The sequence below is a fragment of the Dermochelys coriacea genome, chromosome 3, assembly GCF_009764565.3.
Source record: "Dermochelys coriacea isolate rDerCor1 chromosome 3, rDerCor1.pri.v4, whole genome shotgun sequence".
In the NCBI taxonomy this organism is placed as follows: Eukaryota; Metazoa; Chordata; order Testudines; family Dermochelyidae; genus Dermochelys; species Dermochelys coriacea.
This window is the reverse complement of record NC_050070.1, coordinates 161,527,087-161,545,515: the sequence shown is the minus strand read 5'-3', so window position 1 is coordinate 161,545,515 and position 18,429 is coordinate 161,527,087. Positions and strand designations below refer to the sequence as shown.

The window sequence follows — 18,429 nt, the reverse complement described above, 5'->3', positions numbered from 1 at the left end:
CCCATATGAACCCTTCTCTTCATCCCGTTCACAAGTCTTTGATCTTCTCTCCAGTGGTGACATCTAGCCGTCTGACAGCCATTGGTTACCTGCTGCTCCATCCAGCCCTCTCTTGCCATGAGTCTTGGACCCCACAATCCCCAACAGCCCTTTTGTTCTCCAACGCCTTATCTCAAGGCTCTCTTCTATATTGGGGGTGCACAGTGAGAGGAGGAGCACTACTTATTTTAGAGATGGGGGAAACTGAGGCATAGACATTAAGTGTCTTACCTAAGATCATAAAGCAAGGCAATGGCAGAAATGGGAATGGAACCCAGGAGTCCTAACTCTTAGCTTCCTGCTCTAATCAGCAGAGCCTTCCCTTGTAGGCTACAGGAGAAAAAAAATCAGTTGGAAAAGTGCAGTCAAAGGAGCATACCCTGGAACTCAGCTCTTTGGGATCCTGAGGCTCTTTAAAAGCACTAATCACCACATTAATATGCTGCTCAAAGAGTCTGTGATTGCACATAAAGGTGATCTTTCACTATTGAACTCATGTTTATTATTTCCTAGAGTAACTGCAAAAATAGATAATTTGCTATTTGTATAGAGTCAGTCTCCTCTCCCTCCCCTCCGCGAAAGCATGTTTTTCTGTCTGTCTGTCAGAAAAGTACATCGCCGGTACTGAATGTGAGGCTCCAGCCTGCAGCCAGAGTGTACGTTGGCTTCATCCCAGAGAGGGCAGAAAGAAACAGGGTTGGCCTTCAGACCTTTTCTGAGTCGTGGGTGGCAAGTCTCGGAGGCTGGAACTTTGGGCTGGATCAGGAGGGCTTCAGTGAATTTCCACAGAGACAAATAAGAAATGTTGGGAGATTGAAGGACCTTGGTTTATAAATATCATTTAGGAGGATGCTGTATATGGGAATTTGTGAGAGCGTCAGTCCCTAGGGTTCAGAGTAGCAGCCGTGTTAGTCTGTATTCGCAAAAAGAAAAGGAGTACTTGTGGAACCTTAGAGACTAACAAATTTATTTGAGCATAAGCTTTCGTGAGCTACAGCTCACTTCATCGGATGCATTCCCCTAGGGTATGTCTTTGCAAGAGCAAATCTGCAGTCACTCATGAACTGGAGAGGAGTGGAGGGGGAAACACGTCCTCTGCTTGCCTAGGCAAGTACTGGCCCTACAAATGAGGAACATGATTGGAGCTGCTACACATGCCTAGAGCCACCATGTTTTCTTCCTCCCTGTGCTACTACATTCCCTAATTTGTAGATAAGCATAGAACGGCTCGTTTTCTGTAAAATACATAAAATGCATTCACGTGGTGGAGCTTGTGGTATCTTTTGCCTTTTACAAAACAAACAAACTAAGAAGAAATCTGGGCACAAACTGAGTCCCTAAAAACAGTATTTAGTAAATACCCACAAACACAGAAGGCAGTGAGCCCCTCTACGGGGTTCACAACAAACTATTCAAAGGGATACAGAGCTAATATCCAACTACTTTCAAACTAATTGAGCCCACACTGGGGTTCTGCATTTCTTCCAGGAACAGTGGAAAAGGTGTCCATGGTCCATTGTAGACAACAATGTTAAGTTTCAGAGTAGCAGCTATGTTAGTCTGTATTCTCAAAAAGAAAAGGAGTACTTGTGGCATCTTAGAGACTACCAAATTTATTTGAGCATAAGCTTTCGTGAGCTACAGCTCACTTCATCGGATGCATTCAGTGGAAAATACAGTGGGGAGATTTATATACATAGAGAACATGAAACATCACAAACAGTCCATTTCCACCTCTTCTTGGATACAGTGCAGCAATTGCATGGAAATGGCCTACAATTATGCTTATTTCTCAGTTATGCCTAGAGGAAAAAGTGGTGGCTTAGATTGAACAGGGAAGGAGACTCTTCATTCCTGAATAGGTCAGGCATCTAATGTACTGAAAGGAGAGAGAGCCCTGCAGGCCTGGAGAAGCCAAGGAATCATCCTGCTGACTCAGCAAGGTTAACTAGCGTTATCTTTGCAGCGGAAGGACACAGGGTGGTAGTGATCTCAGTCCTAACGGAATCTTCTTTTTAAATGCACATATTGAAGCCGGTTTCATTCATCGCTAATGTTTGTTTTATCAAGGATGGGCCAAGCCACACCAAATTTGTTGTGTAATGTACGGCTGGGTGCTGTTTAAAGGCCGCCCACAACTGACAATTTCAGCAGACAGGCGTAGAATTGAATGGGCCATTGACTGTAAATTACCCGCCACCCCCACCCCTTGAAGGTGTGTCCCCAGCTCAGGATTGAGGCACATTGGCAGGGCAGTGTATGCAGAAATTTGCAGTGCTGCTACCTGTGCTGTGGTTTGACAGAGGACTTCACTCGCCAGGGCTGGCAATCCAGAACCTTTCATCAGAATCAAAGTCACTTCATGTTTTGTAAAGGCTGCTGTCTTCTACTGCAGTGGTGATTGCTGTCATGCTGTCGGGAGTGGTTCATAACTGTGGGTGCCAACCTTGGGAAAGACTGTCAAAAAGCAGGGCAGACACCCCAAACTGGTTGTATGTTCTCTAATTATAGTTCACCAACCCAGTAACAAATGTGAACTCCTGAAGCATTCTAACAGTGTGACTATGGAGTCACAGAGAGTCCCCCTGGGCATTCCAGTGTATCTTGTCACCCAGGCAAGCTGGACTTAGTGATAGTTGGTTGCTATCCATCAAAGATCACAGAAGATTCAGGTTGCTTCCAGTTCCAAGAGACCAGTCACTTACCTCAGGTCAACTGGTATCTCCGATCTCACACCAAAGATAACGCTTGTAGCCAATCCTATAATAAAGTAATTAAGGATTTATTAACTAGGAAAAAGAAATGGAGAGTTATTTACAGATTAAAGCAGGCAAACATATGCACAAATGAGTTCCGAAAGGTGACAGAGTTGTAGTAATCTGTCAGCACGGAATGTCTCTTAGGGCTAACCCAGCTTGACCCTGGAGATCTCTGCTTGTTTCCTAGCTTGAGCCCTGTGAGAGTCCAACAGCAGGAGATTAAAAAATTTCTTGTTCGCTATCTCGATTTCCTTCTTCCAGAATTCAAGCTGAAGGGATGAGCCCTTTTGCACATAGCATCTTCATGGCTGTGTAGGGGCAATTAACAAAGTTTTGTATTACAATGTCTCACAATGGCCCATTTAGTTTTGGTAGAAGGGATCAGCTCTTGTCCATCAGGCAGGAGTGACAGGCTGACTGTTTCAGAGCAAACATTTTTTACAGTTATAAAGCAAAAACTTAAATATTACCTTATAGCATGTGATAAAGATATTACAAGTGAGATTACAAAATGCTTGTAAATTGCTGCATGCATTAAAGTCCATGTTGTTAGAAGTTCAGTACCCATACTGAACCATACTAGCACACAGATGTGAAAGACTGGTTTCCAGCAGTAAATTTGTCAGTGCTTGGCTGAGGCCTAACACCTTGGCAAGAGCTAGCACCTGGTTTGCCAGCGTCACGGCTGCATTTCAGTGATGGGTCAAGTGATGCTAGTGCAGAAAGTTTGCAATTATTTGTAAAGTTTGTCAAGCGCATTGAGAGGGGCCATGCATGTTGGTTATTTATCACCACCATCATCACTATAGCTTCCATTCATTAAGAAACAAAACAAGATTTTCTGTCAGACCCAGGACTTGACCACCTGGTTATAGCCTTGAAGGTCTGATCAGTTATGTCAAGTCCCTGAGCTCCGAGAATAGTAGAAGCATAGAATGAAGCAGAGGTGAAATCCTTCCCTGATCCTATCCTCAGACATATAGAAATTTCTTCACAGTACAAGAACTAAGGGCTAATACTTTCTGGTGTATTCGCAGGTGACTGCTGGCTGCTGGCAGCCATTGCATCTCTCACCCTGAATGAAGAGATTCTGGCCAGAGTTGTTCCCAAAGATCAGAGCTTCCAGGACAAATATGCAGGAATCTTCCACTTCCAGGTACCTGCCTTCTGCCTTTTGCTAAAGAGTCAAATACTGACAGAATGTGAGGAACATGGTGGGCCGGATCACCTCGTGTAAATTGGTTTAGTTACATTGAAGTTAATGGAGCTGCACCAATTTACACCAGCCGAAGAACTGAAACGGCATATTTTGGTTACTGTGTCTCTCAAAGATCAGTGGTGGTCTGTCAGACTGGAATGTGGGTTTCATTCCAGTCCTGTAGTGTTTGTTGTCCAGCTCCACTGTGTAGTTCCCACAAAAGGCCATTCCCTCCACTCTCACTCCAGAACAGAGAAGTGAAGCATCTCAGAATAAGGCAGGATTCTTCCAAGGACCCCTGCCAGACTGATCCTGGATACGGAAACCATTATCTGTCTGGGGAGTTAAACAGAAGTTGCATCCGATGAAGTGAGCTGTAGCTCACGAAAACTTATGCTCAAATACATTTGTTAGTCTCTAAGGGCCACAAGTACTCCTTTTCTTTTTTGCGAATACAGACTAACACGGCTGCTACTCTGAAACAGAAGGAGGTACTTCCAACCAAGATCATTAGCATTAGTTGGCCAGCTAGAGAGTTGCAGAGGAATTTAGATTTCCTCACACTAGGAGTAAAGGCCTTAGCAGACCTGGCTTCTTTTGGGAAGTTTCCCAAGCAACATTTTGACGGGGTGGAATGCTGGCTGAGTCAGTACCATGTTTCTAAGCAGGTGCTTCTAAATATTCAGCTAACAGCCCTTTCACTGCTTATCATAACCCAAGCAGTAATACAACCGCAGTTAACACTGTCTGTTGTAACCAAGGTATCGCTTGATGTCTATGGCAGAGAAGCACAAACTTGTGGCAAACAAACTTCAAAAGCTTAAAGCAAGTCAGTTTTTCACAAGACACCTGAAAGCTCATGCTTACCCAACCCCTGAACTTTTCAAACTCCTGGGGCCTTACTCTTCTCTCTCCTACACTGATGTAAATCTGGAGTAACTCTAGGGAAATCAATGGAATCTCATTGGTATAAAACTGGAGTTAGGGGCCCTTCAGTTTGCAATGTGGGGTGCTAATCTGATAAGAACAAACTTTCCAGAACTTCCTCCTATCAGTGGAGCCAGAAATACGAGGAGAGCCATTTCTTGTGCACTGTTTTGGCACTGACACTTTTTTTCCCCAAGAGAGCCCAGTTGTGTGAGTTCTCCCGATCTTTTTGAACTTTCGAAAAGTCTCATCCTGGTTCAGGTTGAGGCTCGAATGAAGGATCTGCTTGACTCTGAAATGCATCCAAACTAATTTATCCATCTCTACAGCAAAGTAAGCAAGAAGAACTAATCAAATAACCCTAAAGCCCACAGTACAGCTAGTATTGTGCCATATAGTTAGCCACATAACAATATATACTTTACATGTTCAAAGCACAAAAAAAATCCATACAAGACTATTACAATGAACTAAAAGCTCAAGAAAAATGTTTAATGAGTAGCCAGGCAGAGAACAGGGAGACAAAACCAAGGAGACTAGAAGAGAATACAAGAGAGGACATGCACTGAAACAAGAATCAACTGTGAAGGTTCTGTCCAGGGCATGGCTATGTAACCCGCGCACCTAGCAATCAGCAGCAACCAGGTCCTTTTCATTCTCTCTTTCAGTTCTGGCAGTATGGGGAGTGGGTGGATGTTGTTGTTGACGACAGGCTGCCCACCAAAAACGGGGAGCTGCTCTTCCTTCACTCAGCAGAGGGGAGCGAGTTTTGGAGTGCTCTGCTGGAGAAGGCCTATGCCAAGTAAGTAAAGGGCCAATTTTTAAAAACAAAGGAGACTTCTTCCTTTCTGCTTCACCTTTTGACCTCATCATGCCTAAGCTAATATCTGGTGGAGTATCTGTCCTTTATCTGGAACTATATGGAGGTAGTGTCAGTCTAATTAGTCTTCTAGGATACATACCACTGGCTGCTTCAGCTGATTGTATAATGTGGGTTTGAGACAGATGCTACAGGTTGTAGCTGAAAAAGCTAATGTTTATGGTTTCTTCTGGGGCCAAACCTTTTCTCTGTAGTTTATCTCTGGTAGTCTAGGTTATGGAAGAAACATTACAAGTGTCCCAAGGAGGTCATGACTGAATACCAGTCACACTGCCTTATTATCCAGCTGACCTCTGGGAAGCTCATGGTATTCCAGTTCAGTGTGTACACATCTCTGATTCATGATAAGGACACCCAAGTCTGACGTTCCAGTCTCAGGAAGGACAGGAAAGAACCCTTGCATATAATAGTGGGAATCTTATTCTGAGTGTACAGGGCCAGAAACCTTGACTTTAATGGAACTATGCTGACTTATACCAGCTGAGGTATAAAAGAGTCTGAGGTCTAATTTCTATATCGAACCTGGGGGCAGAGGGGGCACGTGCTTGGTTACATACAGTCTTAAGCATTTGTCATTGCATGTTTGGGCATATCAACCCATATTCCTGACATATAGCATGTTAGTTCCTACGTGTGGCTTTTCTGCCCTGAAGAGGTAGGAAAGACAGAGATGGAGAGGATAGATCCTCAGCTGGTATAAATTGTCATAGCTAAATTGAAATCAGTGGAGCTCCATTGACTTCTTAGCTATGACATTTATACTAAGTGAGGGGCTGCCTTAGAGAGAAGGTTGAAACAGTAAATGTCTTTTGTGCAGGGTGAATGGGTCATATGAGGCTCTCTCTGGAGGATCCACCACTGAAGGCTTTGAAGATTTCACCGGTGGAATTGCAGAGTGGTATGAGCTGCAAAAGGCACCACCCAACCTGTTCAAAATCATCCAGAAAGCTCTTCTAAAAGGCTCCCTCCTCGGATGCTCTATTGATGTAAGTCAGTCCAGCTCTCTACCAGACTGTTGATATCCCTTGCAGCAGGAGTAGATAGGGAGCAATCAGCACATTGCTGTGCTCAGGTACCACACAACCCTTGGGATTCTCTACTCATGCTGCTAGCTCAGGGAGGTCAGCTGTCCTCTATTTCATGGCTAGAGAATTTGACCCAGGAGTATTAGGGGCAACATAATCCTCTGTGGGGTCAGATCACAGAATATGGAAAACTCAGCCATTACTGATCAGCGATTTAGTGGCATGTAAGAGCCAGAGATCTTTTTTTCTCTGGAGCTAGAAGGATAATTTATTAACACCTCTGATATGCTCAGATTACATGGGAGTTGGATTTAATGGCATTGTGTACCACATCCTTGCTTTCCACTGTGCATCAGAGACCTGGATGGGTTAAATAAATCCCACTGGTTTGACAGGAAGTTATTCCTGGCCCTGGATTTTGGGAAAGAAGGAATCTTAGAATACTTAGGCAGGGATCCCAGCATATTGCTGTTCACAACGATTTCTGCAGAGCTGGACTGCAGGCCACTAGCATTGCAGTAATCTCTTTACCTTATTGCTGCAGAAATTGTTCCCAAGTGTTGCATGAAATCCAGGCTGAAACAGGGAAGCTAGATATATTGGCAGTCTTTTAAATGGCTCTAACAGAATATGCCCACTGCCAAAATCTCTGTCATCATGGTGTGTACTTTATCTGTATATAAACAAAAAAAGAGCTTCAGTACTTCAAAAACATTTGAACATACCCCCTAATTAACACAAAGCAAAGAATGTCTAAAGGAAATAGACCAGGAAAAGAAAAAGGCCTAAAGACAGGCACTTTAAGCCAAAAATGTATCTTTAGTATCATAGATTGAAGTTTAGATGATATTAAGCACTGTATGCTTGCTAAGTATTGTCAGTACGGGATAGTCAACTCTCCTAGGGATCATGGATCTTATTTCTTTTTAGTGGGAGGGTAAGTAGTTTAAAAACCTCCATTCACAACATAAACCCAAATATTTCCTCCAAATTTTAGTTAAATCCAAGAGCTACAAGAGAGAGGAACTTCACAATGGGAAAAATAGTTTGCTAAGCACAGTGCACTTCCCTACTCAGGATTTCCCTGCATTTTCTAGATCCTGTTTTTCTAGCATGCAGTTTGATAAGCATCTGACATCTGGTTTTCTACCCCAGAATGATCCAGGTTTTCAAATCTCCTAGCTGGGAAGAGAGAGACTAAAAATACTGAGCTCCTTTGTTGAAAGGTGTTAGAGAAGTACAAAATGGTTTTATAAATATTTTAATTAGTTCAACCTCAGAACACTCCTGCAAGGTAGGGAAGTTTTATCCCCATTTTACAGAGGGGAAAACTGATGCTAAACAACATGCCCTAGATTACCAGCAAATTGGTGGCAGAGCATGGATAAGAACCCAGGAGTCCTGAATTCACAGCTCCTTTGGTGCACACTAGATAACGTACCTTAAAAATAAAAAATGGTGGATTTGCGGCCAGCTCCTTTTAAGACCTTATAGCTCGTAGACAGATTTAGACAGCTGTTGAGTGAGGATGAACGTTCAATGTGCAGCAAGATGCACAATGGGCAAGCTCTTGTCTCCTTTGTTCTTCTAGCTCTGCCATCTCAATGAGCAGGGGTCCGAATGCTACTCTTAAAAACCTGAGCTACTTACACAGCATTGCACTAAAATGTGTATCTATGATATTCATGCTACTTACCATGAATTGTGATAGTGTAGCATGAATTGTGAAACTTTATGTGTGTCCTATGCACACCTGTGGCCACTGGGAACTTCATGGGCATGTCAGGAAGTAAACTACTATCCTGCTACCAAAGCAGAAGCTCTTCCAGAGCTCAAGGAGAATGTCCGTTAGATGCCAGCTGTATGGCACAGAGCTGAGTTTAGATTGCATCCACTACGAGAGCACACTGAGACACATGGACACTGGCTGCTTTCAAAGCTCTGTTCAAACACCCAATTGATCCTTCCAGTACCCCTGTGCAGCAGCTAAACTCTTGCTCTAAGGGAGCTTTATAAAAGCTGTAGTTTGTTGTATCCTCAGACTTGCAAGCAGCTAATAAGCACCACTGAATTGCTCTGTTTCCAGATCACAAGCGCCGCTGAGACCGAGGCAGTCACTTCTCAGAAGCTGGTCAAAGGCCACGCATACTCCGTTACAGGAGCCGAAGAGGTAACTTCTTTCGCGTTGTCCACGGATTGTATTTGCCTGGTGTCCCGCTTGCTTGCATCACAGTCACATTTCACTGTTGTTGTTTTTTTAACCTGTTGGGTAGGTTGAAAATTTTCTGCCAAACTAGTTTTTGACAGAAAATTGGGTTTTGATTTGTGACAATTTTCACAAATCAGTGTCTGCTCTCCATCGCAACTTTCAGCTTTTCATTGAAAAAAATCAAAAACTTTTCAGCTGAAAACAAAACTTTTTGGGTTTGGCAAGAAACATTTTTCACCCCCTCCCTCCCATTTTCTGACCATTTCTATCTTTGCAGTGAGAGCCTATATACCGAAAACTGTTGAGTACAACTGCCATCTTGTGGTTAAATTACCTCACAAACATTTACAGTACACAGGATTTTTAACATCACTTATTACTTACTGAATGCTCTTTTTTATTTAAAAAAAAAATCCTAAAACAATGTACATAAAATTGGGTGGAGAGAACAAAGTTCTGAGTTCTCTCTGCGTTTGGAACAGTTAGCCATTTTGCATTGTTCCAGTGTTCCCCAGTGGACTGGGCGTTGCTGAGGCAATACACAGAGTCTCAGTGTGTGCTGGGTTAATGTGACTCTCCATACTTCTACAAACAGCTGAGTCATTTTTCAATCAAGGTCAACAGGCTTGGGGGAAGGAGGCACTTTCCCCTAGTCACCCAGGAGAATGTTCCCTCACACACTATCCCTGTGTTTTAGACTCACTGGGCCTCAGCCTTTGGAGTATTATGTTTGGAAAATGGCATCGTCCTAGACTGTTCTGTTACCGCTTTATAATCTTGGAGCATGACACTGTAAATTGTCCATGCACAGAGCTCTCAGTGGGAAATCCAAGCCCAGCACACTGTACTGTGAGTGATTATTAGTCTACTCTGAGTAATGAGGCAGTTCAGAGAACAGCAGGATGCACGTATGAGAGAAAGAGGAATGCATACCCAGGGGAACGACATATTCATCTCCTGGTATAGCTGCCCAGCAGCTCCACTGGAAGGACTGATGTTCTCATTGTGTGAAAGACATTTATCTGTGTAAAAGAAGGTGAATTGCCTTGCTCAGTAAAGGAAAGATGGGAGAGGATAGAAGGGAAGCAGATGGATTATGGAAACATAAGGGCCCTTGCCACTGATTTTCAATGGTCTTTGGATCATAGCCCTATTTATTACTCCTGAAATGTCCCTGCCTCTCAAATGAAAGTGGTGTCAGGCCCTGGCATGCTGCATCCAGGCTGATGAAGCTAAATGGGAATTGGCAGCATGCAGGATTGCAGCTAGCCTTTGATTGTTGGCTCTCCCCCTCCCAGTGACGGAAGTCAGTGGGGAGTTCTTCTGTTCCTGACTCAGACATTAAGAAGGTTGGGCCAGGCTTTAATCTTTGGAAATATCTCCAGGCTCTTCCTAGAGGCTGTTTCACTTCAGAACCCCGTTAACCTTCTCAGACCTCAGGTCCACGAGTAACCTCCACAGGCTTCTCTGTGTTGTTTCAGCTACTGCATGCACCCTAGCGCACAGGTCCTCATGAGAAAGCATATCCATTTTCTTGGCTTCAAGCTCACACCCACTGTGCAATTCTCTGCTTGAATGAATCCGGTGCCTCCCCCCAAATAACACTGATTTCTGGTTGGGATTTTTAAAGTTCCAAGAGATCCTAACCCTGATGTCCAGAGTGTTTGTGGTGAGGAAAGAGCCTGTGGCAGTTTTTACAAGAACAGGAGCAGTCACCCCAGTGTCCTGTATGTAGTCAGTTGCAGGTATGATTCTGAATACATGTGGGGGACAGAGCGGTTGAGTAGGAAGGTACCATTTTTACTTAGGCGCTTTTTAGAGTAAAACCACACGGTAAGAATTGCTGTTGCACTGTGAATAACCTCACATTCCCTCCGCAGCTCCACTCTTTATTATTAAACCCTCTTAGATGTGTCATTCTTCCAGCACAAGAATGATTTTGATTGCCCCCCAAGCACACAAATATTTGATTTGCACACAATCTAAATTTCCTGTCTGCATGCATTAGGTAATCAAAGTTTATCCAAAGCCAATGTGGCTTTATGCCTCTCCAACTAAATAACCAGGCGCAAAATTACATAAATAGCTAAGGAATGGAGTGCAAGTATTGCATTTCAACCACTGTGCTTTCTTCTGTGTTTATTACAACACAGGTTCCCTGTGTAACTAAGTCCCTTCTGCACTTCTAATCCTATCAGGTGAATTGCCGAGGAAGTATGCAAAAGCTGATCAGAATCCGAAATCCCTGGGGGGAAGTGGAGTGGACTGGAAAATGGAATGATAAGTGAGTTAAAGGTCTAGGGGACTTATACATTGTAAGAGGGTGTTCATTCCAGTGGCATGGCTAAATTTCCACTGGGAATTGCTTTTTCTCTACCTGAAATTCCCCCTGAAGTTACAATTGGACCCAGTATTCTGTACTTTTTATCCTAAACTGTTGTGTGGTGTTGCTTTGTGCTGTTTAAAAGGACCATAGCTTTCCCCACAGAGACTTTACAGTATGCTCTGCTCTCTTTATAAACCCTATTGTAACATACTCTCATGTAAGTTACAGTATTTTGGCTACAGTATAGGATTACTATAAATCCTTGAGTCATTTCCACCTTGCATGACTAAATACTTGGATCCCAGTAAGGTCTTCTACAGAAAAGATGTCTTTGTAAAGTTATACAATTCTTGACAAAGAACTTAATATTTGCTGCTACACTGAAAACATAGATCTGCTCTCTTCAGTGGTAGGAGATCATTCGTCCCAGTTCCTCCTTTTCCAGGAATATCCTACTGATTGACAGTTCATTAAAGCAGTCATTCCTTAAAGGCACAATGCCTAACTTTTCAAAAGTGTCTAATGAGTCTGGGTGCCTCCATTTTTGAGTCATCCAACCTAAGACACCAGGCAGGATCCCGATTTGCAGGAGACAGGCAGGTGCTCCACACTTACTGGAATTCAGGCACCTTTAAAGCATCTCAAGCTGGGCCCCTATATAGTGAGGCACCCAAAATCACTAGGCGCTTGTGAAAATTTGTATACGTCTTAACTGTACATGATCTAAATTGCTACCATACTCCACTGAGTTTGGGAGTTCTGCTGAGCTGGGCACAGTAGTATATTGCAATCAGATGGAGCCACAGGAGAGAGAAGTGACCCCATCAAAGTCACTGCATTAGGGATGGACTTTGAGCTATCATTTGACAATTAAGCAAACTCCCATCTTTATATTGTAGCTGCTCAAACTGGAACAGCGTTGCTCCTGATGTAAGACAGCGATTGACCAGGAGACATGAAGATGGAGAATTTTGGTGAGAAGCTCTGGGTTTTTGAACAGCAGGGGAGATTGGTTGTTTTCCTTCATTTTTTAACATAAAGTACCGTGGGCCAACAAACAGTGACCCACATAAATAGGCCTGGGAATAATATGGAAGCATACAGCTATCTGCAAATCTGAGCAGAGACATTGTAGCCTATCCCATTGGATGTGGGGTCCAGGATCTGGATCACCAGAAATTTGATGGATCGGTGTAGTGGCCGTATAATCAATGTAGGAGTGATTTCCATCACATAATACCAAAGGTGTCCACAATGGCTGGATAAAGCACCTCATCAGCCTGGCCAACAACTGTAGTGTTAGGTCATAGCTAGAGTTATTAGAGGGAGGATTAGGAAAAGTGGCATGTGGGAAAGTCTCCCATTCTAAGCAGAATTAGTGTGTGTTATTGCTCTTCACAGGATGTCATTCAGTGATTTCCTGAGACATTACTCCCGCCTTGAGATCTGCAACCTGACTCCAGACACGCTGGCAAATGAAAAATACAAGAAGTGGAGCCTGACCAAGCTTGATGGGAACTGGAGATGTGGCTCCACTGCTGGGGGTTGCAGGAATTACCCAAGTAAGACCTCCCACGTGCTACTTTTGCATTCACAGAAAACACACATGGACTTATTCTAGTTAGGATTTCCTTAGGGCACAGGGAGTTCTATAAAGTCCCCTTAGTCGGGGCAGCTCACCCTTCAGTGTAGCATCTATGAAACTCCCATTTCTTCTTTCCTTGGCAATTTTTTAATTTTCTAGATAGTTGCCCTTGGCTTAATCCACTACTTGTTTAAAACTCTCAAACAGCCCCTGCCAAACGCCAGCTGGATTCATCTTTCTCCAGGGCTGTGTCTAGACAGAGAGCTATGAACGAGTGGTCTAAGCATGGGACTGGCCCCCGGGAGCTTGGGGGAGTCTAATCCTGGTTCTCACGTTGGCTTCTTTTGCAGCCTTGGGCTAGTCCCTTAGGCCAGCGTTTTCCAGTATCCACCAACTATGGGTGCCTCCGTGATAGAGTGCTCATCTTGAGACACCTAGAACCTGATTTTCAGGGGTACTGAGTCCCTGCAACTCCTATTGACTTCACGGGAAATTGGTTTCAACGAGAGCCGCAGCGGCTCATCGTCTCTGAAAATCAGACCACTTGCATAGGGACATAAATCTGGACAGTGTTGCTGTTCTTTTCGCACCCCAGTTTGAAAGTTTAGGTCTATATCTTCAAGGACATGTCCAAGCTATCGTGGCTGCTGAAAAATGTCAGTGTGGGCTGGTTTCAGAGAAAGCTCTGAGGGGTTTGTGTCAAACTCTGTTTTCTCAGATACTTTCTGGATGAATCCGCAGTATTTGATTAAGCTGGAGGAAGAAGATGAGGATCCCGATGATCCTGAGAAGGGCTGCACCTTCTTAGTTGGCCTGATTCAGAAGCACCGCAGGAGGCAGCGGAAGATGGGGGAGGATATGCACACCATCGGCTTTGGGATCTACGAGGCAAGTAGCGCAATGCACATACACATGCAAATTCCTTGAGGGGAAGAAACTAGAAAAAGTTCCCAGAACTTCAGGAATGGGTAGGGGTCATCAGTGAATTCCCTACTGCCTAATGCTTCAGGACACAAAGTCATATGCAGCAATGCCCGTCCAGCATCTGGTACATCTAGCCACTCTGAGTGCCAGCTGCTGAACACTTCCTGTGTACAGGGGCAGGGGAGGGGGTTAAACAATGAAAAGTCAGAAGTGCATTCTGGGTTCCACTCATCTCAGCCTTTTCCAGTTGATCAAATCATGGGGAGTGGCGACAGAATGGGAGTGATTCCGGCAGGGACCGGGACACTAGTTGGGGATCAGAGCTAGTGTGAAAAAGATCAGCCCAGGAGCAGAGCCAGTGAAAGCATGTGTAAGACTAGCTGGGATAAAGGACTACAGAAAGGGGCTGGCATTGGTGTGTGCATCTAAACCAGCTCCACCTCTATTTCCTAATAAACACACACAGGCTCACTGGTACGTCCTTTAAACATAGTGTCATCTAGGGCCTAAATCCCCAAGTTCTATTCCAAGTTGTACCACAAACTTGCTGTATGAGCTTGGGCAAGTTACTTAATGGTGTTCTGCCTCAATTTCCAAGGCTGGAAAATAGATGTCACACCACCTGCTCCACCTGGGCATTGTGAGACTTAAAGCAAGTTCAGGTTCTCTGAGGAAAGTTGCTAGACAAGTGCAAGATTAATTAATTATGGTAATGCCAGTTAATGAACAGCCTGGTCCCTCTTGTGATTTTTTGGGGGGGACAACAAGCAGCCCATTCTACAGAAGATTTGCATGCAAATCCCAGAGGAAAAACCCTGAACTGGGTGCTGCTTGAAACCTCCTGCTGTTTGGAATTGTTAAAGCCTTGGCAGTTTCATGCCAAGGCAAGTGAGCCAGAAAACAGCAGTATTCCAGATTTCATTCAATAGGAGAGTGGACAAGGGGATAGAATGACCTAGGTTTGATGTGCAAACTAAACATGTCCAATGAAGAGCTTCAATAGAAACCACAGTTTCTCATCTTTGATTTAGTGGGTCAATTTGCAGAGACAATAGTGCCCACCATGATGTAAGAGGTCTTCCACTCGGATCATGACAGAGCATTGCATGATGGGACCTGTAGTCTCCAAAGGCCATATTGCTGTTTTAAGAAGGAGATGGCTACTAATGGCGCCATTTTATACAGATTAGGTGTAGCCCTCAGGGTTCTGACAAGTTGCCACATGTTCTTTAATTGGATAAAGCTTGGGTGCCCTGTTTTAATACAAGACAGAGACTATACCTCAGCTACCCGTATTGAGTATAGTCATATCTATTACAGTGTATTTCACTAGATATGTGTCAGAGAGGTGCAGAGTGAAGTATCAGCAGAAAAATGTCATTACCTTGAATAATAGTAATAATTATCTGACCTTTCTGCTAGTTTCCTTTCAATGAACAAATGAATAACTTGTGTCCCTTTCTGCTTTTTCTGCAGCTGCCCTTGCAGGTATGTAATGGGCATTTTCTCTTTCCTCCATTCTCAGTGGTTAATGTTCATAGACGGGGCTTAATGGCATGGATAAAGAGAGAGCACTCCACCGAACAGACAATATTGACCTTGCTAAGTCTATAAGTAGATCTTCCAGATCTGAAGCTATTTGTTTTTGTTGTATTGCTACTCTGCACATGGGTAGGATTCTTTGCTGCACAAACCCAGCAAACCCCCTTGGATAGCCTATTTTCTCAGGCTTGCACAGGGACCAAATTTGGCATAAAATGAATATTCCAAATAACAATTTTCTATTGTCCCTTTTGGTCCCTATTGTCAATTGCATCTAGTTAATACAAGCCTGGGCTTTTGTGTACTATGACTATGTTTGAGGGCAATTGCAATAAGATTGATTTCCTGGACACTAACAGCTCCTAAAATTATGCTCTGTTGTCCTAAACCAGTAGACACTGACTTGTATCAAGTATAATATTAACATACACACATCACGTTAGCAGAGAGAGAGACCTTTAGATATCCCTGGCTTTCCAGGGCAGGGGGATGTGAAAATAGCACCTAGCACACGTCTTTAAAATCCTAAATATTTTGCCAAATTCCTCCCCAGCTGTGTAACATATCTAGAATTTGACAGCCCAGGGTAAAGGTTTTATTGATCCTCATTTGGGATAACCTGCGTAACATTCACTATCCCTCAAACTCACAAGTAAGGTGACCATCGCAAACTCATGCCAATGAAACCTATATACCATGCCAATACTTATTCTCTCTCATAATTCTGTTGCATTGATCTTTACCCAAGAAGGATAACATGTTACTGGTCTGTTTTCACCTTCTCTCTGAACTGAAATAACTCATTATTTGTTTGAATAAGTTTTCTGGCCAGACAAACGTTCATCTGAGCAAAAACTTCTTCCTGACGAACAGAGCCAGAGAAAAATCAAACACCTTCATCAACCTCCGAGAGGTACTAAACCGATTCAAACTGCCTCCAGGAGAATATGTCATTGTGCCATCCACTTTTGAACCCAACAAGAATGGGGATTTCTGCCTCCGAGTCTTCTCTGAAAAGAATGCAGATTCACAGTACGTAACTAATGCACTCTCTCTCTCCTCCTTATGGTAATTCAGAAATATTATCCAGATAAATCTGATGTCTCTGAGGGACTGGATGGCCCTGAGAATTGCTAATGGGATCCCCTTAGCTCATTGGTTTAAATGTAGAATGATCAAAAATTGCTACTATGCGACAGCTCCGCTTTGGCCCATGTAAGAGGAGTTTGTGGTTTTGTTCCATTTCCCAGTGGACAGGTATCTGCATTAAAGGAAAACCCACAACCATTGGCATCCTTGTTGAGAGCCTCATCTGAGACACCAATGATCAAAGGCACCATGGTGTCTAAATTACCCTCTGATCTCTAGTGATGGTCTCTTCTGGTTTAGGACTGTTTGCAGGGAAGTTTCTTGTTGTTGTTAATCACATTTATTGCAGTAGTGTCCAGGGTCTAACCAAGATCAGTCCCACTATGCTAGGCACTATAAAAACACAAAGTAGTAGACAGCTTTGCCCCCCCCAAGTAGACAAGTCAGACAATGTGTAGAGGAAAGGGATGTAGCAAACAAGCAGAGTGATCAATGTGACTGTGGCCAATGTCATGTTAGTTCCACAGCTTGCAAAGGCAGGTTAGTTAGGAGGGGATTAGCTCAATGGAAAGACAGAGAAAGGGAGTGTGGTGAGGGGGACAGAGCTGGTGAGAACAGGAAGGGAGGTGAGTCAGAAAGGTGCAAGGGGCAGATGTGGAGTGATACTGAGGTGAAGTTTGCATTGATTCCCCCTCTTATACTGGATGAAGGACTTCAGTTTCCAGGGTTGTCAGTGCAGCATCTTTAAACTCAGAATCAAACACTGTCTTACTGAAACCAGCAGGGCCCAGCTAATGCAAGACAAGCCCTGTCTTTCACTCACACTGCGTACTTAATAATCCAGAGTGAGCATCTAGGCCAGAGGTGGGCAAACTATGGCCCTGGGGCCGCATCTGGCCCTCCAGATGTTTTAATGCAGCCCTCGAGCTCCCATCAGGGAGTGGGGTCCGGAGCTTGCCCTGCTCCGCGTGGCTCCTGGAAGCAGTGGCATGTCCCCACTCCGGTTCCTAGGTGGTAGGGAGCAGCCAGGGGACTCTGCATGCTGCTCCCGCCCCAAGCGCTGCCCCCGCAGCTCCCATTGGCCGGGAAACATGACCAATGGGAGCTGCAGGGGCGGCACGCAGAGCTGCCTGTCCACACCTCACCGCGTTGGAGCTGGAGAGGGGGACACGCCACTGCTTCTGGGAGCTTCTTGAGGTAAGCGCCGCCCGGAACCTGCACCCCTGACCCCCTCTCACAGCCCAACCCCCTGCCCCAGCCCTGATTCCCCCCCCCACCCTCTGAACCCCTTGGTCCCAGCCCAGAGTACCCGCCTGCACTCCGAACCCCTCATCCCCAGCCCCACACCCTCAGCCGGAGCCCTCCCCCTCTCCCAAATTTTGTGAGCATTCATGGCCCACCATATAATTTCCATACCTAGATGTGGTCCTCAGGTCAAAAAGTTTGCCCACCCGTGATCTACGACGACAGAGCATCAGCCTGAATTCCAATTTCCTCTTTAACATGGCAATAACTTTAATTCCTCTTGAATCCAACCCATTATCAACTTCTTCATTGCTTCTGAGCACCAGTGAGAAGAGTTCTAATTAAATGCTGCAGAAGGTGAGGGGCAGATTTCATATCAATCCTGGCAGCGTAGGTGCTGATTATTGAGCAGGAACCAATTGAGTCTTACGTGTTAAAGAAAGCACTCAAGAATAGCAGGCTGGGCTCTCTGACTCACGGAAATGTTAAATCTCACAATGAGATGTACATTTCCTGTTGCCTCTAAAGCCCAATTGCAAGACTAGTGCCCACAAACAGACACAAATTAGTCATAAGAGGTGAGCTCATACCTTTGAAATCTTGCTGGGAAAAGGCCCAGAGAACTAGCCCAGCTGAACGTCTTCCTTGATTAAAAATATGAAACGTCAAACATGACTGATT

General features: G+C 44.3%; 1 protein-coding gene across 1 annotated transcript in view; it reads left to right on the top strand.

Annotated features, from left to right (window-relative positions):
* CAPN2 (calpain 2) overlaps positions 1 to 18,429 on the top strand; it is a 52,341-nt gene that overhangs the window by 17,012 nt on the left and 16,900 nt on the right. Inside the window, exons 3-12 of the mRNA XM_038394368.2 lie at positions 3,836 to 3,954; positions 5,592 to 5,725; positions 6,621 to 6,789; positions 8,915 to 8,998; positions 11,236 to 11,321; positions 12,263 to 12,337; positions 12,765 to 12,925; positions 13,667 to 13,836; positions 15,349 to 15,360; positions 16,235 to 16,446. Of these exons, the coding sequence (XP_038250296.1) occupies positions 3,836 to 3,954; positions 5,592 to 5,725; positions 6,621 to 6,789; positions 8,915 to 8,998; positions 11,236 to 11,321; positions 12,263 to 12,337; positions 12,765 to 12,925; positions 13,667 to 13,836; positions 15,349 to 15,360; positions 16,235 to 16,446 (1,222 nt within the window). The remainder of the gene's footprint in view (positions 1 to 3,835; positions 3,955 to 5,591; positions 5,726 to 6,620; positions 6,790 to 8,914; positions 8,999 to 11,235; positions 11,322 to 12,262; positions 12,338 to 12,764; positions 12,926 to 13,666; positions 13,837 to 15,348; positions 15,361 to 16,234; positions 16,447 to 18,429) is intronic.